General features: G+C 37.9%; 1 protein-coding gene across 4 annotated transcripts in view; it reads right to left on the bottom strand.

Annotated features, from left to right (window-relative positions):
* Window positions 1–27,470, bottom strand: part of DNAH8 (dynein axonemal heavy chain 8) — a 323,660-nt gene that overhangs the window by 223,166 nt on the left and 73,024 nt on the right. For all 4 annotated transcript variants that reach the window (XM_037519635.2, XM_037519639.2, XM_037519637.2 and 1 more), the window contains exons 21-24: window positions 27,312–27,431; window positions 13,050–13,182; window positions 11,659–11,771; window positions 8,978–9,084 (exon numbers count right to left, since the gene is read on the bottom strand). In XM_037519635.2, the coding sequence (XP_037375532.1) occupies window positions 8,978–9,084; window positions 11,659–11,771; window positions 13,050–13,182; window positions 27,312–27,431 (473 nt within the window). The remainder of the gene's footprint in view (window positions 1–8,977; window positions 9,085–11,658; window positions 11,772–13,049; window positions 13,183–27,311; window positions 27,432–27,470) is intronic.

Below are 27,470 nucleotides of genomic sequence, written 5' to 3'. Positions count from 1 at the left end.
CTTTCACAGTTCAAAGTAGAGACCCAGCTTTAGCATTCAAGGCCAGAAGTTCCCAGATAGACATACAATTGCAAAGAACTCTTTGAACTAAAGTCAAGCATGCCAGCAGAGGGAATAACTCATCTCATTTACATGTCACTGTAAAATTCAAAATGCAGCAGTAAAACATGGGTAAATTGTATTAAAAAGGAATCTATCTAAGAACAGGAAAGAGTTTCATCAAGTAAAAGAGCTGAATAGAGGCAGTAAGCACCACCTTCGTTCATTAATTTTTTTGACAAATTAGAAGATTCATTTAAGGAATTCTCCAAAATTTCAGATGCAAGAAACAAAGAAGATAGAAACTTCAAGATAAGGTAAGAAAAAAGATAAAGATAAGTCATGTTCATTGAATGCTTAATGGATGCCAGGCACTTTTCCAAGCACATCCCATGAATTAATGGGATCCTCACATAAACTGCATGAGACAGATGGTATGATTATTTCTATTTTGTAGAGTAGGAAGCCCAGGTAGGAGGAAGTTAAATCACTTACAGAGGGTCACTCAGCTCAGCTATTCCTTACTACCTTATGAACTGTACATAAGGTAAATTAAAGCATAGAACTGCTGTAATCTGAAGAACAGATTGTCTTTCGTCTTGAAAATGTGTGCCCAACAGGATTACTGGGGAAAATGATCTATACTTAAATGGAATAAAGGGGGAAACCTGTAAGCACGAAGACAATGGGCAGTTATTTAAAAATAACATAAGATTGGCGCAGAACTCTCATCTGAAAACAAGAACAAATGAAAACAATGAAAAAGAATTCATAGTCTGTAAGGAAAGGGGATTGTGTTCCGAGGAGATTAAACAAGCATTTCTATGCACAGGTAAAAGAAAGGCATTTTGGATAAGGGAGGATTTTGAAAAATTATATCACGTATACCTATTCAAAAATTACTGAAGTGCTGCAGGCCATGTTAATCCAGTCTTAGTGAGTTAAGAATTCCAAAACACCTCTTTGTGCTAAATACATCAGAACAATGGATAGAACATAAAGACATGAGAATGCTCAGATACAAGATAAGTATCTCCACGAATCAGAAATGGATCAGAAACACAAAAACAGTCTGAGTGGAGAGTCTAGCAAGATGGTTGCAGAGTGAATGCTCTGGGTTCACCTCCTCCAGATGCACACAACAAAATGTATGAAAACCCAAGCCAAGTACCCCTGAGGGGAAAACTGATTACAGTATACACAAGAGGAGCATCAGCCTGACTGAAAGGGGTAGAAAAACTGTTAAGCGAAGTTTGTTTAAAGTAATTATAGGGCAGCACAACCCACAGAGGGAGAAGTTGCTGCAGTCAGAGCCCCTACAGCTATTGACTATCCAACATGTGAGCTACTAAGACCCGGTGGCACTGCACTGGATAAAAGGGTGCATGATCAGACACCCAGGATGAAGGGTGTATCGTTGGAGAGCTACAGAGGTAAGACACAGAGGCCTCCTAGAATCTGAGGCTCATAATACAACTGCTGTAGCCTGAATCAGTTGAGAGCACCTGTACTTCCTTTAAAAGAAACTACTACTAAAGGCCAGGCTAAGATATCTAAAACACTTGCCAACCTTCACAAAGAAACATTTACAAAAGGAATTTTAAATTATTGCCCTGGTCTTCTTTTATACATACTACCCTTCACTGGCACCCTCCCTTAACTATTCCAAAAAGTATAGATTTGCAAATCTATCCTCACCAAAACCCATACAAAATAGAAAATAAGAGTCAAAAGACAGTACAAATGACAGAGCAAAATTTAAAAAACTTGAAAGGAGCACCAAATCAGTGGATTTGGGAAGTATGACAGAAGAGGGATTCAGAACAATAGTCCTGGCAACCGTTTTGGAAAAAAAACAACGGCGATCATTTGTAAATATATATAAATATAAAATATACATAAGTGTAAAACAATGGAATAAGCATAAAGAAAATGTGAAGTAGCTACATTAAAAAAATAATGGTGATGGGCTTCCCCGGTGGCGCAGCGGTTGAGCGCTGGGTTGCGAAGCTGCCCGCAGCCTCTGCGGCGCCGGTTTGATCCCCGGCTGCTCCCCGGCCACCGGAGGAGGGTCCCACATGGCGCGCAGACCTCTCCTGCTGCCCGCTGCTCCCCTCAGCAGTGTACTTCGGTCCTTCTGCCTGTTCTGCATCCTGCTCTGGCTCTGGTGAATTCTCTCACCCTCCCGCGCTTCTGACTGTACCCAGTGCTTGTATGAATAAATAAATAAATAAATAAATCTTAAAAAAAAAAAAAAAAATAATGGTGCTAACCGCACTCTGTCTCTGGTGAATCCTCTCACTCCTTCCTCTAACCCTCTCCCCACCACTACCTGTGGGGCTTATACCTCTGGCTTATACCTCAGTTCTTCTATGCAAAAATAAAATATTCTGAAAAAAGTAATGGGGCTAAGAAACACTATAGCTAATTTAAAAAATACACTTGAGGGCCTTAATAGCAGACAAACAGAACCAATAAAGAGAATTAATGAACTTTAAAACACAATACTGGAAGACATAAAAATAGAACAAGGTAAAGAACAGAGAATTTTTTTTAAAGATTTATTTATTTATTTATACAAGAACCGGGGTACAGGCCAGATGCACGGGAGGGTGAGAGGATTCACCAGAGACAGAGTGGGGAGCAGAACAGGCAGACTGACGAAATACACTGCTGAGGGGAGCAGCGGGCAGCAGGAGAGGCCTGCACGCCATGTGAGACCCTCACTGGCTGGCCAAGATTGAACCAGCGCTGCAGAGGCTGCAGGCAGCTTTGCAGCCCAGTGCTCAACTGCTGTGCCACCAGGGGAGGCCCAAAGAAAAGAGAATTTAAACAATGAAAATAGTGTCAGAGCTCTCTGGGACAATGTAAAGAGAAATAGTATCTATATCATAGGGATCCTAGGAGGAGAAGGGAATAGGAAACCTATTAAATAAATAAATACTGAAAACCATCTCACTCTGGGAAATGTACCAGTAGTTGATCCAAGAGGCCCAAAGGGTTTCAAACCAAATAATATTAGATAGACATACACCAAGACACATAATAATAAAGCTACTGGCCACATAATAATAAAGCTACTTACCAACAATAAGAACAGAATATTAAAAATATCAAGATTGGGGGAAAAAAAACAAGGCTATAAGAGATTACTATGAAAAACTATATGCCAATAAATTTTATAACCTTGAAGAACTAATAAATTTCAAGATTTTATTTTGAGAAAAATCTACCAGAGATAAACCAGGAAGAAACAGATGAACTGAACAAACTAATCACGGACATGGAAATTGAAACAATGATTTTAAAAATCTGATAAATGAAAGTCTAGTGCTAAATAGCTTAACAAATGACTTCTATCAAATTTTCAAATAAGAACTATTGCCCACCTTGCTCAAATTGATTATTAAAATACAAGAAGGAAGAATGCTCCCTAATACATTTTATGATGCCAACATTATCTAATACTGAAACCAGAAAATAAAGCCCAAGAAAATTATAGACCAATATCCTTGATGAACACTGGTGCAGAAATTTTCAACAAAGTACTAACAAATTGAATTCAAAAGTAAAACACAAGGATTATGCACTATGATCAAATGGGATTCATCCAAGGATACAAGGATGATTTAATATATATAAGTCAATTAATGTAATATACCATATCAACAAAAGTAAAGATAAAAATCATACATTATCAACAGATGAAGAGAAAGTTTTTGATAAGATTCAATACCTATTTATGAGAAAAACTCTAACCAAGATGGGAAAAGAAAGAACCTATCTCAATATAATAAAGGCCACATATCAAAAACCAGCAGACAATGTAATACTCAATGGTGAAGAACTGAAAGTTTTCTCTATAAGATTTGGCACAAAACAAGTTTTGCCTATTGTCACCACTTCTATTCAACTTAGTGCTAGAAGCTTTGACCCGACCTAACAGACAAACACAGGAAACAAACGGAATCCAAATAGGAAAAGAAGAGAAATTATCACTACTTATAGATGATACAACATTATATATAGAAGATGCTAAGACTCCATTAAAAAGCTAATAGAAACAATACGTGAATACAACAGAACAATAGGCTACAAAATCAAAATACAAAAATCCAAACATTTTTATATACAATCAAGAAACAAAAGAAATTTTAAAAATAACTCTTTACAATGCCTCAAAAATAATTAAATACTTTGGAATCAACTTAACAAAGAAGGTAAAAGACTTATGCAATGAGAACACAAGATGTTACCTTAGGACTTACATAGCAACAAAATGAGATGGAAGGATATCCCATACCCATGAATGAAAAAAATCAATACAATTAAAATGACTATCTTGCCTAAAACTACATACAAATTAAACATGATACCCCATCAAGAGCCCAGCAATATTTTTTTAAGAAACTGAACAAAAAATATTGCAATTTAATGTAACCATAAAAGTCCTCACATTGCAAAAGCAAGCTTAAGAAAAAAGGAGAGAAAGGTATCATGTTACCTGACTTCAAACTTTAGTATAAAGCAACAGTATTAAAAGCAATATGATACTGACACAAAAAAAGTTATGTGGATCAATGGATCAGAAACAAAATTATAGAAATTAACCACTATGTATATATATACCAGTGCCTAATCTATGATAAAGCATCCATGACCATAATATAGGGAAAAGCTCATATTTTTAATAAATGGTACTGGAAAAATTTGACAACTATACATAAAAGAATGAAGTTGAACTATTAGTTACACCATATGTAAAAATAAATCCCAAATGGATGAATTATTTAGGTACGACTAACAACAACAAAATACATAGAAGGAAATATTAGCAATACATTTCACAATATTAACAATAAAGGTATGTTTGGTGGTGACTCAACCCTTATGACAAGGGAATTAAAAAACCAAAAATAAACAACTGGGATCATCTCAAGTTGAAAAGCTTCCATACAGCAAAAGAAAATAAAAGATGATGAAATAGATACCTTACTGGGAAAATATATTTATACAATAAATAACTGATAAGGGATTAATATTCCAGATATATTTTTTTAAAACTCATACAATTCAAGGGAAAAAACCAACCATTTACAAATGGGTAACCAATATGAACAGACAATTCACCAAAGATATCCAGAAAGTGAAAAGACATAAGAAATGCAGGTTAAAACTACAACTCATCACACCCATGAAAAGGTCCCCCAACAATAAGTGCTTGAGAGGAGAGGATGCAGACAAAAAGAAACCCTATTACACTGTCGGTGGGAACGTAAACTGGTAAAACCATTATGGAAAGCAATCTGGATTTCCCCTTAAAAATTAAGAATTAGAAATACCATACAAACCAACAATCCCACTCTTGGTTATATATCCATAGAATATGAAATCATCAACAAATAAACCCATAGGTTCTACAATGGTCACAGCAACTTTATTTACAATAGCTAGGATATGGAAGCAGCCTAAATCTCCTTCAAAAAATGAATAGATCTATAAGATGTGGTTCATACATACCTTGAAATATTACATAGCCACCAGAAAAGATGAAAGGCAGCCATTTTTAATAAAATGAAGGGAATTTTTAAAAATTGTATCAGCAAAGCAACTCCAGACAAGAAAGGAAAATATTGGACATTCATATAACAGACAATTTGACAACATAAAACACTTTCAAAAACGACTGTATACCAGCAAACATCCTAAGGGCTCTGAGGTTAAGAGGGAGGTGGCAGGGAAGGGGCAAGGGAACAGGAGAGATGGTGTTAGGGGGTGGGGAAGAGAATAAATGTAACTAAGGAAAAAATGGAAGGATGAATGGATACAGTGTATCCAGATTAAAAACAACCCAAAAAACAGCCAGGCCAGGGTTCTGGTGTGGAAATAGGCAGTGAGGCTTTCCAGGAAGCAGAAACTATGAGCAAATATGCAAAGACTTGGTTCTGAACTAAATGTTCCTAGTATCACCTGGTGGCAAAAGTGAAACTTCTAGACAAGGAGCTGGAAGGAAGGAAAGAAAAACACATAAAAGTGAAAAAATCCTCTTGCTCAAAGAGAAAGCCTACAAAAAATGCAAGTCCCAATATGCATGAGTAAGTCTAACAAAAAGGGAGAAAGCTAAAGAAATCAATAATTGAAGCAGAAACTTATTGCAGATGAATTTCAATTATGGCAGTATGACAACATCTAAATTAAGCATCCAGGAAATGTTCAAAGAGATAAATGAAGACAATCTTACCAAAAATGATAATAAATTGTTCAGCCAAAAAAGTAGAATGATGCAATGTGTAGAGGATAAGAAAAAATGAAATATTTAAGATGCACTAGATCACTAGGTATAGACTACCTACATAGGTAATTACTCATAATGTATTCCAAAAAGGTCAAAAATATAAAATACATGTCAGAGTAATTAGAAGACAGAGAAGAAATTGACCAAGAGGTGCCCATCTTTGAGACAAATACATGTCCGTGTGTCCAGGACAGTTCTAGAAAAGGTCTATCCTGACATTTCATCTAGATAGTGCCCTTTAATTCAAAAGAGTATCCTAGCTGGAATAATAATTTATGTGGTGACATATCAAAAAGACTAGCAGCAACAAGTATTGGCAAGGTTGTGGAGAAAAAGAAACTTTCATATATTACCTATGTTTCCCTAAGGGAGAAATTCTCTAAGGAGAAAAAGGCTTTAAAATGGGACACTGCATTATTTTAATGCACGATAAAAGAATAAAGAGTCAATCGGGTATATATCTCTTAAAAGCTTCATATACTCAATTGACTTTTTATTCTTTTATCGTGCATTAAAATAATGCAGTGTCCCATTTTAAGATGTACCATGGAATATTACTCAGCATTCAAAAAAGATAAACACATGCAATTTGCAGCAACATGGATAGCGTTGGAAGGGATCATGCTCAGCGAAATAAGCCAGAAAGAAAAAGAAAAATACCGGATGGTCTCACTCATAGCAGGAATCTAGAAAACTTAATAAGGGACCAGGAAAATGAATAACTATAAGAAAGTGAAAATCAAAATCAACAAAAAACTATGAACCAGAGACACGCTATGGGGGGTGGGGTGGGAGGGGAAGGATTGGGGTCAAAATAAGGGGGTTGCAATTGTATGGGGAATATAAAAATAAAATTTATTATTAAAAAAATAAAATAAAATAAAATGGAATAAAAAAAATTTAAAAAAAGATAAAAATTATGCAGAGTCTTAAAAGATAGAAAAAGATGTACAGAAAAACTGGGAAAGTAAAATTAATGACAGTCTGAAAAGAATTTGAGGAATCAGGATTAATATGGGTAAAGAATTTCACAAAATAAAAATAAAATAACTGTGGGGCCTCCCCTGGTGGGGCAGTGGTTGAGCGCTGGGCTGCCAGCAGCCTCTACAGCGCCAGTTCGATCCCCGGCCATCGGCAAGGGTCCCACAAAAATAAATAAATAACTATGCTCTAAGAAGACTTAACTACTATGACCTTGTATGCACCTACCAACATAACCTTAAGATACACAAAACAAAAACAAGGAAAATTTGAGAAGCTTGTGATGACATTGGGTGGCTTTTACAGTACAATTAAACTAAAATCCAGCAATGAATAGTTCAGGACTATATCTAACAAAAATGTGCAAAGTCATTACAGAAAATTATTAAACTTCATGGAAAAATATTAAAGAATACTTAAATGAATGGAGAGATGATTCATGATTTTGGATATTTTAAGGATGCTAATTCTTCCCAAATTTATCTATCAATTCAATGTAATTTAAATAACATTCTCAAAAGAAAAATTAATTTGCAACAACTTTTAATTGCTTAATGAATTAACCAAATGGTAAAATATACTGCTCTCCTACTATGCGGATTAAATAAATCCCTATAAAAGATGAAAAGAAGGCATAACAGAGTAGGTAAATATTTATTTTAAAAGATAAATCACTAGGAAAAGATAGATATACTTGAACTTTTTGAACTCAGCAAAGCATGCTATCAAGAGAAGGAAAGATAAAGAACAGCTGAGGAAAGCAATGTGCCATATTATCATCAACAAAATAATCTATGAGAACACATATGAGTGGAAAGAAAAGAGAAGGGGGGAGAGAAGAGGGTGAGGGGAGGGGAAGGCAGGGAAAGGAAAGGAAGGACTGGGAGGTGGGTCCTTCCTCCCAGGGAACAAAGAGAAAAAAGAAAGAGCACAAAAATACAAATGGCTCAAATGGCTTCTAAGTGAGAAAATATGTTCAATAAAATCAGAACCAGGAAAATGATTGTTTAAATCCCATGGCATGCCATTTTACACCCCTTATTCTGGCAGGAGGTTTTTAATTGAATGATACCATCTGTGTGCAAGGATGTAGAACCATGGACACTCTCATGTTGGCACTGCTAAGTAGTGAGGCATATAACTCAGGGCCCAGCATTCCATCCCTAGCAGGTGCAGCAGGAGACAGGGACAAGAATGCCCACAGAGGCTTTATTCACAACAGCCCAAACTGGAAACAAACCAAATGGTCATCACCAACAGACCAGGTAAACAGATTATGCATTGTCCAACAATAATAAACTGTATCAACAGATGAATCTCATACAGACAAAATTTAATATGCATTGATTAGGGATGTAGAGATGTGGTAAACTGCAAGAAAAACCAAGACAATAATAAACACTAAGTTCAGGACAGTGGCAACCTTCAGGTGAGCACAAAGAGGACTGGTAGTGTTCTTTATCTTGACCTTGGTGTCAGGAACATGTTTTCATTTGATCCTGTTGTTGCAGTATTACGCACATTTTCATAGTCTTTTCATGAATGTTGTATTTTAAATTTTATAAATAATAAAACCAATATAATTAATAAAAGTCAGAGGTGCCATTAGCACTGTTGTTACAGATAATACCATCAAATATATTTAGTATATTTCCAACTTGCCTTGAAACAAATATTCTTTTTTTCATTGTGTCCAAAGACAACCGTGTAGCTTTTTGAAGACTGTCCAGTAATTGATGAGAGAAATAAGCATAGACCTCTTTACATTCCTGCAATGAGAAATCATAATAAATTTGCTGCAAAATAACCTCTTACACACCCAAAGCAATAATACAACATCAGAGGTGACCTGCTGAAAGATGAAAGGTAACAAACTATATCATTTCGACTATATTTCAGAAATAAATTCAATCTCAAAGTACTTGTTTTCTTCTTTTTTAACAAATAGCAATATTTGAAAAGTGTTCTTGCATAAACACCCTAGCAAACCATGATGTATTCAAAAGCCAAAATTCAAACAACAGTCTATTCAAAACAATTCTTTCTGCTCAGTCTATTCAAAACAATTCACACAACAAAACTGAAGCACTTATTAAGTGTGGTACATTTCTCAGTGCTTAAGGATATGAGCATGAGAGATACTGAGTTTCCATCCTCAAGAAGCTCAGCTTGGTAAATAAACATATTTTAAAAGCTACAATACAATACAATACCAGGGCCTCCCTGGTGGCGCAAGGGGTTAAGACGCAACCTAAGAAGCTATCCACAGCCATTGCAGCACGAGTTCGATCCCCAGGCAGGGAGGTGATTCACATGGCACGGCAGACCTCTCCTGTCTTGCCTGCTGCTCCCTTCAGCCGTGTACTTCAGTCAATCCACCTGTTCTACTCCCCACTCTGTCTCTCACTTCCCACACCTCTGGCCTGTACCCCAGCTCTTATATGCATAAAAAAAATAACTCTTTAAAACAAAAAAGGAATCTCCGGGCCTCCCCTGGTGGCGCAGGCAGTTGAGCACTGCGCTGTGAAGGTGTCCACAGTCTCTGCAGTGCCAATTTGATCCTGGCCAGCCAGCAAGGGTCCCACATGGTGCGGCAGACCTCTCCTGTCGCGCCCACTGCTCCCCTCAGCAGTGTATTTCATCAGTCTGCCTGTTCTGCTCCCTGCTCTGTCTCTGGTGAATCCTCTCACCCTCCTGCACATCTGGCCTGTACCCCGGTTTTTGTATAAATAAATAAATCTTTTTTTAAAAAAAAAAAAGGAATCTCCACATCCTTGGGCTAAGCCCTTCTTTCCTTCCAGAGAAATAGCCACATTTATTGGTGAGAACAAAGGAGAGTAGGAGCCCAAGCAAGTATGTGGACCTCAGCTCTTGCACGCATGGGACTCACATCCAGGGCCAGGCTCTGGCCAAACTGTTCCTCCCCATCCTGCACCTCCCTACCTGACAGTGAGTGGGTCAGTCAGGCTGAGCTGGGTCAGATGCGGGGGCTTGGTTACCAGGCATGAACAAAGAGGAATATGATCAGGCTTTGTGAATTCTCAGGCTAATGCACAGGCACGACAATGAGATCTTTGTTAGAGGCCATTCTGACAGCAATGTGGAAGATGGATTTGAGAGGCAGAGGCTATTCTGGAAGCTCCATAATTCTCCCAGTTTGAGACTCAGGTGGGGTCTTTTTCTAGGGACCCCAGGTAGTGTCAAAGGAAATACAACTGAAACACCAGTACCACTAACATGGGATTATACTCACTCTTTCCACCTGACTCCCAGCAAATGGCTCTGAGGGTCTGATGCACAGTACTGAGAAGAACTTATGGCAAAAATCTAGACTGAGGGGCCTCCGTAGTGGTGCAGCGGGTTAAGCACAGCGCTATGAAGTTGTCCGCAGCCTCTGAAGCATGGGCTTGATTCCTGGCCGGCCAGGGAGCTTCCCACATGACGCGGCAGACCTCTCCTGTCTTGCCTGCTTTTCCCCTCAGCAGTGTATTTCATCAGTCTGCCTGTTCTGCTCCCCACTCTGTCACTAGTGAATCCTCTCACCCTCCTGAGCTTCTGGCATGTACCCCAGCTATTATATAAATAAAAAATAAATCTTCAAAAAAAAAAAACTAGACTCGGCAAGAAAATGTTTCTGGATGAGGTGGTCATATCATCCTTGTACAAGAAGGTGAAAGTGAAATGAATGTGTTGTTTATTTCCAGCACCACAGAGTAGAAAAGTGTATAAAATCAAGAATGAAAAAATGAGTAGGAGGGATTAACAGAAAACCAGAAGGAACAGGAAAAAAAAGAAATAGTACAGATGTGCAAGTGGTACTCAGAGTCAGTGCATAACCTAGAGTGAGGTCTAAGGAGCAGAAAGAAACCTTGTGTCTCCTTCTCAACCTGTATTCTCAACACATACCAACACCTGTGAAAATGGGCCCATCTAGGGTTTCTCCTGTGCTGGTTTAAAATGCAGCTCCCTGGGCCCCAAGTAACCTAAAATCTGGGTCTGCAATATAGATAATTCTATTAAACACTGTTCTTCATTACTGTCAAATGGATTGATACTTAAGGCCCCAGAAGTGACATTTACTATATAAGAAAACATGGTCAATAACAAGGGGGGGGGTAATAACTATAAAAATTGCAATGGACAGATCACATTAGAAACTGATTATGTTGGGGAAAACTGTAAAGAGAGCTATTTCTTGCAGATCATACGTGTAAAATTGACGATTCTATTTTGTGGATTTTGTTACAAATCCATATTGGTTATAAACCCACACAGGCTGTCATTTGGAGTTGTCTATAGTCATAATTCTGTGAAATCACATGCAGTTGTCTCACAATAAATACCTTTTTAAATTCATCTTCTTTCTCATTAACATCATCAGTCACTCTATTAGTATCAAATTCAGTGCTTTCACCCTCTTCTGCTTCACTTCCAAAAACAACACGTTTCTTCTTTTCTACAGATAAAAGACAAAACAAAAACATAGCATCTGGCCTGTTCTTACAGAGATCCTTACAGAGATGGGCAATCCTTACAGAGATCCTTCTTACAAAGCTCTTACTTTTAAACTTTTTGATTTGTTGAATTAAATTAAAACACTCATCTCAAAAGACTCATCATTCCACCATATATCACATAAATATACTCTAGTGTCTAGAGTTAAAAATATTTTAAGAAGTTTTTACATGTTATCTTTCTAAAATATCTGAGTTTTCTAAATTAACAAATTGACATTTTTCTGGTTTGACACTTCTTAAGAAACTGATGGGGATCTCCCAATGTTAAAGTTAAAAAAAACTAAATTTTATAAGATTTCAGGAATTCTGCAATGCAGTTAAGCACAGCCATTATTAAAAATTAAATCATATAATTTCAAAGGTAAACAAATTATGACTAATATAATAAATACTTCAAAAAAAGAAACTAACTGAATTAAATGGAAATTCTACGGGAAAGAAGATAATCTGTAAATGTTTATCATCAGCTCAGAGTTTCTCAACCTCAGCACCATTGACATTCTTGCTTGTCAGGTGCTGTCCTGTGCATTGTAGCAGCAGCCCTGGACTCTAACCACTTGGAATGGCCAGCAACCCTGATCTCTACCTGCTATGTGACAACCAAAACTGTCCCCAGATATTTTAGAATGTTGTATAGGGGCCTCCCCTGGTGGCACAGCAGTTGAGCACTGGGCTGCGAAGCTGCCCGCAGCCTCTGCAGCGCTGGTTCGATCCCCAGCCACCAGCAAGGGTCCCACATGGTGCAACAGACCTCTCCTGCCTCTCCCGCTGCTCCCCTCAGCAGTGTATTTCATCACTCTGCCTGTTCTGTTCCCCACTCTGGTTCTGGTGAATTTTCTCACCCTCCCGTGCTTCTGACTGTACCCAGTGCTTGTATAAATAAATAAATAAATCTTTAAAAAAAAAAAAAAAAGAATGTTATACAAAAAATAAAAAGCTAACAGCAGACCTGAGACTTAACACTTCAGAAAGACCTCCCTGCAAGGCTGGTCCTTGGTTGGCACTGGGGCCCTGGATTCAGGGTTCCCACCACTCTTTAAGTGATTAAAAGGGCTCACAGTGTCCATTTATACCATTTGTGCAAATGATATGGTTCATGCTGAACAACTGCTTTCCTTCTGGGAGTCTGGAATTTTGATACCTGCTAAGCAGAAAGTGCCTGTTTGAGAATCTATTTGCAACTCTTGTGACTCAAACATTATAACTAGTGAAATTACCTCGTTGTTTTCCTGATTTCCCACTGTATTTAACTTCATAAATACCCTCAAATATAACTATAAGTTCTTTGACAGCTTCTTCCACGTGTCTACTTTTGTGGTTTAGAACATCAGCCCATTCTTTTGTGTATGTCTATTAAATAAAGAAATGACCATTAATTCCAGATACTTAAAAAACTGAAAATTATTAACATGACTTTACTGTATAACTAGAATTCAATGCCACTTGAAAGTATTGTAACTAAGGATAGTTGCATAACGTTTCAGACTCAAAACTGTCAATAGCTACAGGCACAACTGCAAAGAAAAGAAGGAGAAAGAAGAAAAATACAAAGTCTTGGTTTGTTCTCTGATTCAACCACACATAGAAATCTATGTTCACATTCATGGTGAAAAGAGAGTAGGTTGGAGATGCAGAGCTGATATGGCGGAAGTGGCAGCAAAGGATGCATAAAGATGCCACCATGGTATAGCACAGAGGTGGTGCAGAGACAGTGGCAATGCCCAGTGTCTACTGGCTGTGGCTCTCAGATGACAGAAGCTCACAGAATCCCACTGTGGAAGTAGCAGTGGCGGTAGCAGTGTCTGGGTGAATTTATGGGTCTCCTCCTATGCAGGTGACCTTCTCCCTTCCTACAAGTGAGTGGAAGTCACAATGATAGTAACAGAGTAGGTCCCTGGTTTTCCTACCAAGAGTAACATTTAACACTTAAGCAGAGGGGAACTGCATACAGACAGTTTCCCAAAGCTAAGAGATGAACTTGAGCGCCCCCTGGACATCAGAGACCAGTGTAGGCTTCAACAAAGGTGACACTGAAGAGATTCATGCTTCACTGAACAGGAGGTACGCGGAGAGAGAAGACGGGAGTACATGCTATGGGGCAAGGGAGACAGACAGTAGGGTTATCAACTCAATCAGGGTCCCTCCGGAGATGGAAACAGAGTCAGCGTGGAGGCACACACCCTTGAAGGAGGGGAAAACCATGCAGGGGCAAAGGTGCTCCATGCAGGTTGGACCCCCAATAAAGATAAGAGCAGAGCAAGTGCTCTGGTTTTCCCCTCCCCCTGGGACAGATGCTTACCTCATGAATGCACTGAGTTTCTTCTCCTGAATCCCACAGAGGAGGGATATCATCAGTGCCACAGCATGAGCCAGCACTCCCACCAGCTCCAACAGCTAAATCCTTCCAAACCCTTCACCCTCTGCCCCACCTCCCCATTTTGCAGGTACAGAAGCCAGAAATGCAAATTAATTAATTTTAAAACCACAGTGCTACCTCCAGGAGAAATAAAATTATTTCAACCCTCCAAGTTAATGCTACAGATATTTTTAAAAACAACTCTCCAGAATCTAACCTCAAAAACATGGAAGATTACATCTCCCTACCAGATAGAGTTGAGAACTGCTATAATAAAGAAACTCAAAGAGATATAAGAAAACTCAGATAGGCACGTCAAAGTGATATAAAAGAATTCAGAAAAGCTAACTGAGAAATATGACAAAATTCAGAAAAAAAATTGAGCTCAGAAATAAAATTAAAAAAAGAAATTCAAGTTTTAGATAAGAAAGTCACAGAGAGTCAAGATGTTAAAAGTTTAATAAGTGAAATCAAGAATTCCAGAGAAAGCTATGGAAAATTAGTTCTCAAAGTGCTTCATTTGTTTACATCCCAGTTCTCTCCTTCCACTTCAATCCTTAGTATTACTACCTTCAAGGTCACTGATTCAACCTTCATTTGACTATATAAAACACCTATTTATGATTAAAAAAATAACTTAATAAATCAGGGCAGGAGGAACATTCTTCAACATAATAAAGGCCATATATGCCAAACCCATAGCTTGCATCATACTAACAGGAGAAAATATAAAAGCTTTTTCTCAAACATCAGGTATAAGAGAAGAATATTCACATTCATCACTACAAATCAACACAGTATTGGAAGTCCTAGATATAGCAATAAAGCAAAAGAAAGATATAAAAGGAATCCAAATTGGAAAAGAAGTAAAACTAACATTGTTTGCAGACATGATAATATATGTAGAAAACTCTAAAGTCTATGGTATAATACAGCAATTCTACTCCTAGGTATCCACATAAAGAATGCAAAATACTAATTAAGAGGGATATATTCACTCCTTTATTCATTCCATGCTATTTACAATAGTCAAGCTATGGAAACAGTCTAAATTCCCAAGGACAGAGGAGTAGATTAAAATGTATCACATATACATAATGTAATACTATTCATCTAGTTAAAAAAGCAAAAGATGAAATCTTGCCATTCACCATACATGGATGGAACTTGAAGGAGAAAGACAAATACTAAATGATTTCACTCATATGTCCTATGTAGGATATAAAAAAATAAAGGAGCAAATATAAACACTCTCTAAAAATATAACTGTATATTTGAGGTTACCAGAAAGGAAGGGTACAGACAGGGAATAAAAGGGGAGAGACCAATGGGCTATTGGGAAGATTGGTTGATGGTCTGGTGGTGGGCATGGTGTGTTGGCATATATTTAAGTAGATGTGAGCCCCTAAAGCATAAACAGTGTGATAAACCAAAGTCACCTCAATAAAAAAATGTTTTAAAATAGAAGGCTAAAGGAGTCAAAAGTTGAAAATGAAAAGTGATTTTACAAAAGGACAACCCAAAATGTTACATAGAGACTCAAAAGATATCAAGTTTTTAACTGAGCATGGTATTGAATGCCAGGCAACAACTGAAGAGTTTTATGTGTATTACCTTATTTAATTAAAGCAACTTCTTTGGGTATTCAAGCAAAGAAAAAAAATAACCCTCACTGACTACCAAAAGTTTTTCTGTACTGTTAAAAAAATGTAATTGCATTCACTGATGACAAGTGTGGGAACATCTGGCAGGCACAGGGAAAGGACTTCACTCTGCATCTGCTGTTCAAAAATTCTCTTATTCTATTAACACTTTTCCTCTTCATATCATCCAAAATAATTTTTTACTAATTATGGTGACACCCTCATAAAACCAGAATTTTTCTTATCTCTCAACCTTAACTGTCACGATCTGCATTAATGTGTGGTGTCTTTTTTCTCAATATCACAAACACATAAAAAAATACTTTTGGGGGCTTCCCCTGGTGGCACAGTGGTTAAGCGCTGGGCTGCGAAGCTGCCCGCAGCCTCTGCAGCACCTGTTCGATACCCGGCCACTGGCAAGGGTCCCACATGGTGCGCAGACCTCTCCTGTCACACCCACTGTTCCCCTCAGCAGTGTATTTCGTCGGTTTGTCTATTCTGTTCCCCGCTCTGGCTCTGGTGAATTCTCTCACCCTCCCGCGCTTCTGACCATACCCAGTGCTTGTATAAATAAATAAATAAATCTTTTAAAAAAAAAAAGAAAAAGTACTTTTTGAAACTAAAAAACCCAACAAAAACCATCAACTTCTCTGGACAGGTAACATTATTATGCACATTTCACAGATGAGAAAACTGAGGCTCAGAAAGAATAAGAAAGTTGCCCAAGATCACATAGTGGGTGGTAAAAATGGGTGGTTGAAACCCACTTTATCTGTTTCTAATAACCATACTTTCTGAAATTCTCTAATAGCAAAGACTTTAGGAAAAAGTTGAAATCAAATTCAGAACAAGGATATTGAATAAGTCTTTTGACATGTTCACAATGTCAGTGTATTTTAGGACAGAGAAATATAAACAGGAGCATCCGTTTCATATGCTTGCCAAAGCATATGAAAAAAAAAAAGGAACCTGAACAAGTCTAAGTAAATCCTCCTTCAGAAAAACCTTGGCAATTTCCATGTCCTCCATGTACTGTCCTCATATGTTCCTGTCCTCATATGAGTACAGGTACTCATCTGTACCTGTATTTGAATCCATCCTCATCTCTTCCCAGTCTCAGAGGAGATGGTGTTCTTCCTCTTACCCAAAGATATTCTCTGACCTTCCCCACCATGACTTATTCTTCTGACCTTGCTCCATCATTCATTCACTCCACCTTTTCTGATTTATTTAACATGGTGTTAAATATTAGAGTGGTAATAGTGACCGAGCCACTTCAGTCTAGCAAGGAAAATAAGTGTTAAACAAGTAGATACTCCCCTCGAACCAAGGCAGATATAACACATATATTTATCTACAACAGCTTCCTACTTGCTTTGAAATCCCCAAAGAAAAGAACCAGACACTATTAGCTAAACATGATAGATAGAACGCACATGTTTATCTCAGCACTCCCCTGATATCTCTGAAAACCTCAACAAATAAATATAAAATAATATTTTAAAAAGAATATACCCATGGGAATAAATAGGAGGAGGTCATATAAATTCTGCATGTTCCCAACACCATATATAACAAAGTTATTGTGATTCAACAATTGGTGCTGGGACAACCGAATATCAACTTGTGAAAGAATTAAATTGGATTCCTTTCCTTACACCATACACAAAAATCAACTCAAAATGAATCACAGACCAAAATTAAATGTAAGAGATAAAATTGTAAAACTCTTCAAATAAAATATAGGCATAAGGGGTCCTTCCTGGTGGCGCAAGGGGTTAGGACACAGCACTATGAAAGTGTCCACAGCCACTATAGCACAAGTTCAATCCCCAGCCAGGGAAGTGACCCACAAGACACAGCAGACCTCTCCTGTCTCACCTGATGCTCCCCTCAGCAGTGTATTTCAGTAGAAATGTCTGTTCTGCTCCCCATTCTATCTCTGGTGAATCCTCTCACCACCACACCCCTGCATCTCTGGCCTGCACCCCAGCTCTTATATGAATAAATAAATCTTTTAAAAAAAGAAAATATAAGCATAGAACTTCATGATTTTGGATTATGCAAAGTTTTTTAAGATATGACACCAAAAGCAGAGAAAGAAAAGAAAAAATAGATAAAGTGGACATCATCAAAATTTAAAATTTTTGAGGTTCAAAGGCCAGCATCAAGAAAGTGAAAAGACAAGTTATGGAATGGGGAAAAGGTCATAAATCATATGTCTGATAAGGCAGTAGAATTTAGAACATACAAAGGACAATTGCCATTCAAAAATAAAGACAAAAACTCCAATTTAAAAATGAGCAAAAGATCTGAATAGATATCTGAAGGATGTTTTACCAGTCATTAAAAAGACAACATCACTAGTCATTATCAAATGCAAATCTAAACCACAAGGCGGTACCACTTGCTAGCCACTAGAAAGGTTATAATCAAAAAGACAAACTATAAGTGTTGCCAAGGATACAGAGAAATTGGAGCTCTCATCCAACGCTGGTGGAATGTAAAATAATGCAGCTGCTTTAGGAAATAGGTCTTCAAAAGTTTTATTATGGAGTTAACATATTATCCACTCCTATACATGCCCATAAGAAATGAAAATGTGTCCTGGCTAACATATGTACATTTATGTTCACAGTAGCATTACTCTTAATGGCCAAAATTGTAAACAACCCAAATGTCTATCAACTAATGGATAACTAAAATGTAATAGATCCATACAATACAATAAAAAAAACAAAGTACTGAAACATAGGAAAATAGATGATCTTTAAACACTGTATTAAGTGAAAAAAGTCAGCCACAAAAAAATGAATATTGTATGATACCTTTTATAGAGAGTGTCTAGAATACAGGCAAATCTATACAGGCAGAAAGCAGATCAGTGGTTGCCTAGGGTGGGGAAAGTTGAGAGGAAGCAGGGAATGACTGCTAAAAAGCATTGGTTTCTTGAGGTAATGAAAATATTCCAAAATTGGTCCTCCCTAGTGGCACAGGCAGTTGAGCTCAGCGGTGTAAAGCTGTCCGCAGCCTCCGCAGCACGGGTTCAATCCCAGCCAGCCGGAGAGCTACCCACATGGCATCGCAGACCTCGCCTGTCTATCCCGCTGCTCCCCTCAGCAGTGTATTTCAGTCAATCTGCCTGTTCTGTTCCCACCTCTGTCTTTGGTAAATCCTCTCACCCTCCTGCACATCTGACCTGTATCCCAGTTCTTGTACAAATAAATAAATCTTTAAAAAACTTGTACAAACAAAAAAATCTAAAAAAAACTCATTAAAAAATATTCCAAAATTGACTATGGTATAGGTTGCATAACTCTGTGAATATATTAAAACCACTGGGTTGCATACGTTAAAAAAAAACTGGATAATCTGGTATATGAATTATACCTCAGTAAAGTCATTTAAAACAATAATTAGTGCCAGAAATTTTGGAAAGAAAATGGAGATGGGAAATGAGAAATGGAAAGTGAAGGCAGCGTGTGTGATAATTCAGAGAAGTTTAGTTGTGAATAGCAGTGCAGGAAGGTGTGTGGAGGTTTTATTTTCTTGGGGAGTAAAATGAAAAAAGCATGTTAGGCTGCTGGTGAGAGGGGTCCAACAGAGAGGACAAACTTAAAGACAGAGAAGAGAAGGAGGAAGACTGGTGGAGTAGGGTGTCCAAGAAGGTAAGAAGGCATGAGAATTAGAGCTGATTGGGAGGACCTAGATTTTGAAAAGAGGTGGGAAGTCAGAGGATGGAAAAGGTGGATGCAGAAGCAGTTGACAAAGTACCAAGAGCTCTGATGGTGAAAATTATTCACATGGCCTTAATTTAGAAAACTATAAATAGGGCCTCCCCAGTGGTGCAGCAGTTGAACACTGGGTTGTGAAGCTGCCCACAGCCTCTGCAGCGCCGGTTCAATCCCCAGCCACTGGAGAGGGTCCCACATGGCGCGCAGACCTCTCCTGCAGCCCGCTGCTCCCCTCAGCAGTGTACTTCGTCAGTCTGCCTGTTTTGCTCTTCGCTCTGGCTCTGCTGAATTCTCTCACCCTCCCATGCTTCTGACTGTACCCAGTGCTTGTATAAATAAAAATAAAATAGAAAACTATAAATAACTCCTCCAAGTTTTGCAAGATCACCAGGTGCTGGTTATTCTCTAGCATATTGTTGGCTCTTCTTTGCCCTTCTCTGTGTAAAGGGAAATTGGCTAGTGGGGCCCCTTATTCTCTGGCTTCCAGTTGTTTTTGTTTTTTTGTTGTTTTTTTTTTTTTTAAAGATTTATTTTTATTTATTTATACAAGCACTGGGTACAGCCAGAAGCGCGGGAGGGTGAGAGAATTCACCAGAGCCAGAGCGGGGAGCAGAGCAGGCAGAAGGACTGAAGTACACTGCTGAAGGGAGCAGCGGGTGGCAGGAGAGGTCTGCGTGCCATGTGGGACCCTCCTCCAGTGACCGGGGAGCAACTGGGGATCAATCTAACCGGCGCTGCAGAGGCTGCTGGCAGCTTCACAACCCAGCGCTCAACCGCTGCGCCACCGGGGAGGCCCTCCAGTTGGTTTTGAATTATGGGAAGCTCCAGCAGAAGCTAGGCGAGGTGGAGGAGAGAGGGTAAGTTATTTCTTTGTCATACCCTCCTTGCTGGAAGGTCTGTACCTTCACAGATTGAGCTCCTTCTTCCATGTGGTGCCAGGTTTTACTGGGCTCTGAAAGCACTATTTCCTCCTCTGGTGACTTCAGCCCACAGGTAGCCAGGGAGTGCCACCAGAGTGACTCCTGAGGTATCTCACCTGCTGGATCATCACTGGTACTGTCCCATACACAATTCCCCAGCTTCATCTGAGTACCCGAACCCTGGTCAAAGAACACCTGCAGAAAACCTTATATTTGGCCCTTGCTGACTGGATCATCCCAGATGGTCATGGCAATGCACACTGCTATAAATACAAGAAACTTGGATGCACACATTTCACTGGAAAGAGATTTCATAGGAAATTTCAGTGGCCCTGCCATCTTCTATTCAACACACAGCAAAATAATGCAAGCAAGACATATAGCAAAAACATCCTCTATACTGTATCACTACCAGTTGAGGCCACACAAACTGAAATAAGTTTTCCTGTTAAGGGCTCCATCTCTTCTTGGAAGATTAACTTGCCCTTGAGGATTAAGAAAATTCTTACAACTCAGTGAAGAACAGACTGAAATGCTCAGGGGCAAGTCAGAGACAGACTGGAAGACAGATAAATTGATTTTCTGTCAATTTACCATTGTAGAAGACTCATTGGCTTTTAGCATATTCATAGAGCTGTGTTAATTCTAGAACATTTTCATCACCTCTAAAAGAGTAGTACCCATTGGCCTATACCCATTGGCATTCCCTCCCTGTTACCCCATCTCCACAGACCTGCCAAGCATGAATCCACTTTCTGTTTTTATAAAGCCAAGTTGATTCTGTTGATAGAATTTTGAGTACCTTTTAATGTAGTTACTGGTGTTTTCCTATCATAATTTGAATCATAACATTTCCCTGATTGTCTATTCCATCTGTATATCTAAATGGTTCAGATATGTCAGTCAGGGTTCAATGAGAAAAACAGAGGCAACATCAACTTTAACAGAATGAGAGAATTTGATACAGAGAATGAACAACTGTTAAAGGAACAAAAAAAAAAATGCCCAAGGGAAGATAAAAGTCATACAGAGATAGTCCACCTCCTATATCTTGATTTACATTATTAACACATATCAGCTTTCTGATAATAACAGCTTCTTTTGCATCATCAGTTGCAACCACCACATTCACACTCAGGCACCCTTAATTTATCCCAGTTTGCCTTATTTGTATAATCTCTTTCTATGCATATAAAAAGTCTTTTTTCCTACATTCAAGGTAAGTGAATTTTACCTCACTGAACAGTCAGTAGTGTCAAAACAATTATAGGTATATATACCAATAAGAGATGCAAAAAAAACAAGGAAACTGATATTGGAATTTTCCTACTTCTTTGTTCATTTATATTCTGTTCACGTATAAGTAAAACCTGATAGGAAATGCATATAGTCAAAATTAGAATGAGCAAGAAGAAAATGACAGGCAGGAAATTATCCTCCCTCCCTCTCTAGGGTAGGAAACAAACTTCTTAAGACAATTTTCATTGCTAAGAAGACACCACACAGTGTTAAAGGGGCTCTCCATCCTAGAATAAAATAATCCAAGAAGTAGAGGAGACAAGGAAAATCTCAGGTGATCAATTTCTCCACTGACCTGTAAGTAATCAATCCAGGTTGAAAAAAGAGGGTTCTGAAAGGTCTCTTGGTGGGGGAAGGAAATGAAGCTCTGATATAATAGTTTGTGTGAAAGTAAATGTGAAAAAAGAAAGACAATTAGAAACCCTAGGAAAGATAAAAAGTTGTATGAAGAAAGATAGATTACAAATACAATAGATGGTTCTGCATTGCCCAATATTTACATAGGCATAATCATATATTATTATTTAGAGTTAATGCTGAAGTAAAATAATTACAACTACATTGAGATGACAAGGGAGGAGTAATAGAGAACAGGGTCAAAGAGCTAAATGTCCACTACGAAAGTAGGAAGAAATATGTATAAATTGGCCAAATCAAGAAATAGTACTCTAAGTATATTACTTAGAGGTGCAGAATGATACCATAAAACAGCTAAAAATTAAAAATGAGAGCTTTTCCTAGAACTCAAACTGTGAATCTCCAAATGCCATTTTTCACTGGTAACATGGAAAGGACCAAGGACTGATTAGAGAAATAGGAGGTGCATATCTAGGGCAGGAAATGCACAAGATGAGTTTTTAAGATGTCCTACAATTCCAGAAAGCAAGGAAGTTTTCAAAGACTACCAGAATCATATCAATGTGACTCTCAGTCTTTTGGCTAAGACCAAGTGTGGAATCATATCAAAAACATAGAAGCTAGCCTAAAGAATTCCACGAGACAAAGATGGGAAAATTCAAACATCAAAAAGAATAATGACTACAATGGACTGAATTTTTCAGTCTATGTATTCATAAGATTATTTAAACAATTTAAAACTGGTATATGAAGGAAAATTGAAGCATTGAGTCCGACTTTTCTGGCAAACACTTTCTGAGTAACCAAACAGTTAATGAGGGTAATGTCTTCCCTATAGAGGTATTTCATCCATAAAAGCTATAATTAGAAAATCAACACTTTGCAACCTCCAAAAAAGAATGGTTCTAGGCAAAAATAATCAATCACAGGCTGCTAAAACCTTGAGGTGAAGGGTTTGTGGCTGATAAAGCTGGTTATATCTGAGCCCATGGATCGATCTTAATATTACTAAAAGGGAAACAACCTGATATTATGTGCCTCCTGATGTGATGCAATAGAAAATAGCTGTGGACTATTCTGGACTATTCTGCCAGAAAAAGAAAATAAATTAAACCTGACCTGAATCAAGTCTTCAGATCTAATTAAAATTTACAGGAAATTCAGGGGATTGAGGGATATATTAACAAATTAAATTACACTATTCAAACATGATCAGCAAAGTCTAGATGGGAAAAAAAAACATGGAAAAGTCTATAAGACAAATGATACCATTTCTTCAAAATAAAAATCATTAAAAGAAGAAAGCTGGCAAAGGAATTTTGTCTATGCAAAGGACTTGAATAGACATTTCTCCAAAGAAAATATACAAATGACCAAAAAGTATATGAAAAGAAGCACAACATCAGAAGTAACTAATGAAATGTAAATCAGAACCACAATGAGATATCACTTCATACCCATTAGGATAGCTATTAAGAATTCTTTTATTTAAAAATAAAAAGTAACAAGTATTAGTAAGCACATGGAGAAACTGGAATCCTTGTGAGGGAAGGATGATAAAATGAAATGTGAGAGACACAGCAGTCAAATTCAATATGTGAATCTGTTCGGAACCTTATTCAAAGAGATCAACTCTAAGATGACAACCTATAATTCAGAAATTTTGCTTCTCAGTATAAACCCACCAAAAGGAATGCTTAGGTCCACAGAGAAACACATATAAGAATGCTCACTGTATACTCATAGCAGAAATTTAGAAAACCTAAATAAGGGAGCAGGAAAAAGACTAATTATAATAAAGTAAAAATCAAAATCAACAAGCAACTATAAACCACAGACACACTATGGGGGGTGAGAGGAGGAAGGAGTAGTATCAAAACAAGGGGGAGGGCTTCCCCTGGTGGCACAGCAGTTGAGTGCTGGGTTGCAAAGCTGTCCGCAGCCTCCGCAGCACCGATTCGATCCCCAGCCACCAGCGAGGGTCCCACATGGCACACACATCTCTCCTGCCTTGCCCACTGCTCCCCTCAGCAGTGTATTTTGTCAGTCTGCCTGTTCTGTTCTGTGGTGAATTCTCTGGTGAATTCTGGCTCTGGTGAATTCTCTCACCCTCCCGCACTTCTGACTGTATCCAGTGCTTGTATAAATAAATAAATAAATCTTTAAAAAAAAAGATTAGACAATGCCTAAAAAAAAAAACAAAACAAGGTGGGGGGTGGGAATTATATGGGGACTATCACCAAGATGAAATGCATACATTGTGCAAAAATGAAAAATGACATAAAAATATATAAAATTTAAAAAGTAATAAAAAAAAAGGTATAAGTGATCCAAATGCCCAATAGTAGAATGGATAAACAAACTATAATAACTTCATGCCACAGGATACAGTACCATAATAAAAATGAAGGAACTCTTGCTTAACATAACTACAGGGACGAATCTCACAGACATAACAGTGAGAAAATAAGTCAGATATAAAGAACATGTGCTGCAAGATTCCATGTATATGAACTTCAAAAACAGACAACAATCTAGAGATAGAAGCCAAAATGGTAAGCAGTCTGGAGGGGATGGCAGTTATTGCCTGGGGCAATTATCTGTGTTGTGGGAAGTGTTTCCTATCATTATCTTGGAGATGGTTACAGGTGTACATATATAAACATTCACTCAACTGGTGCACTTATGACTTGAGCACATTGCTGTCTACACAATATATCTTGGTTTTTACAAAAGTACATGGGCCTAAAATGAAAAGTAAGTGGAAGCCCCAACTTCTGTAGGGACTTTCTTATTTTTCCATAACCAAAATACCAAATAAAGCCTTGGGTCCCTCACAAGGGTAGGAGACTAGAGCTGAGACCTTCCCTACCCACCTTCAGGCAAATCAATGGCTAAACTTTCAAGGAAAGGGTAAACTAAAAGTAAGGTCAGCTATCATGATTAAGCTCTGGGGCAGAGGACTAATCCTCCTTTGGGAATTTACAACTGCTATCTTTTCCTCACAAAGGCTTAAGTCTTGAGAGTTTATACCACCTTGTAGTTTGGGAAATTCTGTACTTGGAGAAAACAATATCAAGTTAACCCAATTGGTAAAATTCCTGGGTACCACAAAGAATCAAATAAAAATGGACAAGTTCTCAATCAAATGGATGTGTGTGCATGATTTACAACCTAAAATATTAAAAACATGAAGAAACAAGTCACCTTGAGCAAGAGTTGGAGGAAACAGCAAAGGTCAGAATTAGACACCCCAGTCAATTCAGATAAAGAAATTGTTATAAAATATAATTAGATGTCTACATAAAAAATAGAATAAAAAACACAAGAACAGAAAAACATTTTATACACATACACACATAGTTGGAAAAGACTAAAAACAAATTTCTAGAAATAGATAACTCAATAAGGTAAGTAGAAAACAAAAACCAAGAAGTTAGAAAGCAAAAGTATATCCAACTATGTTGAGAGTTAGAATAAACATAAACAGACTAAAATTACCAGTTTAAAAAATTTTTTTCATAATAAATTAAAATTAAACACCAGTTTAATGTTCTTTACAAGAGAAAATGGTAACATTAGAGAACCCAGAAAGCTTAAAAATATTGGAATAAAAAAGAATATATACATAAAATAATAACCTAAAAAACTTTGTGACAATATTAATATCAAACAAAAGAGACTTTAAGAACAAAAACTTATTAATGATAAAAGAAACAAATGGCCAGAAAGATAAAATCATTTAAAACTTTCACGCACCAAAAACAGAATGCTAAAATGGCTCATTTAGTGTTGTCTCTGTTACAGTCAAGGGCCCAACACTGAGAACAAATGATTTTAAGATCCAATATATTAAGAAGACAGTAGTTCTTAAATAGTAGCAGTTGATGCAATCCTCAGCCCATTGCCCAACTAGAGATTATAGATGAGAAGCTTGCTCATTGGCGGAGATTGGTAGAGATGAGTGTAAGGAACTTTAGAAGAACCACTCAGAGACCTTGACCTATGTCCTCTAGAATTGGATGATGAAGGGGCTGACCCAAGGCTAAGTAGTCCTGAGGCAAGAGACTGGCCAGCTACCTTGGCCCCCCAAAACAAGAAGAGGTATCCTGGGAAGAAGAAGCTGCATTTCCATACAAAGTGGTCAAAGGCACCCATTACCGATGGGCCAAATTAGGCCTCGTGATGGCACCACCCTTAGGTGTCTTGTAAAGGACATTAGCAAGGTGATCCAAACCAACAGAGTGGTATTAGCAGAAGGCAGGCAAGAAAGAATTCATTTCAGCAGCAGTGTATTTCAGTAGATCCGCCTGTTCTGCTCCCCACTCTGTCTCTGGTGAATCTTCTCACCCCCCACATCTCTGGCCTGTACCCCAGTTCTTGTATGCATAAATAAATAAACCTTAAAAAAAAGAAAGAATTCATTTAAAGACATAAAATGAGTGCTTTCAGGAGAAGTTGTAATCTGCCAGGCCTCAAAAATGCTTTAGACAGAGTTCATGTCTTTGTGCTTTCAAGCCAATTGGGGATAAATGGGTATTTTTAAAATTTCAACATAATATGATACTAAAGAGGTTAGGTTTTTATCTGGTAGGGATCAGGTGCTACTGTCATTGAAGAACTGAAGCTGTGGAGTGGTACTGGGGACAAACATGGAGACAGAGAAATGGGTTAGAGCCCAAGGTGACCCTCAGAGGCCTGGCCTTAGAAAGGGGTGGTAGGTATGGAAAAGAAGACACAATAGAAATAAAATGTGAGTAAGAGGCAAAGCCTGACTAAGCCTTAAGACTTCCTGGATTTAGGAAATGAGTGGGGAAAGGAGTTCAGATGCCACCTCTGTTTCTGGTTACTTAAAAGGAAAGTAAGGGGTATTTGAAAGTAAGGGGTATAAGGATAGATGCTATTGCCCTGGGAACATAACAAAGAAAGAAGAGTGGTGAACTACTGAGAACCCCAAGGACAAAGGTGAGGACACTAGTAAGATAATGTCTAGGGTTGGGTCATGAGCCTGAGCTGCTGAAGACTTACAAGATTTTGGAACTGAGGATGTCCAAGAAAAAAGTTAGGTCATCTAAATACTACTGACACATATTTCTTTAGATCATAAATTAACATTTTAGATTTATAAGCCAGTATTTCTATGATTAAGATGCAATAAATAAATGCCTACCTCATTGAGAGTCAACATATCTTCTACTACGGTTGCACCATGTTCAGGCAGGGAAATTAACACGGTTTTGGCTATCTCCTTTAGGACTGTATCAATGTGCATCTCACACAAGTCATTGATCTACCAACAAGAAGGAAATATATGGAAGAAAACTCTTCT

This window comes from Talpa occidentalis, unplaced genomic scaffold (assembly GCF_014898055.3).
Source record: "Talpa occidentalis isolate TD23 unplaced genomic scaffold, MPIMG_talOcc4v2.1 talOcc4.2, whole genome shotgun sequence".
In the NCBI taxonomy this organism is placed as follows: Eukaryota; Metazoa; Chordata; class Mammalia; order Eulipotyphla; family Talpidae; genus Talpa; species Talpa occidentalis.
Note: the sequence above shows the minus strand (reverse complement) of the source record. Positions and strands in the feature narration are given on the sequence as shown.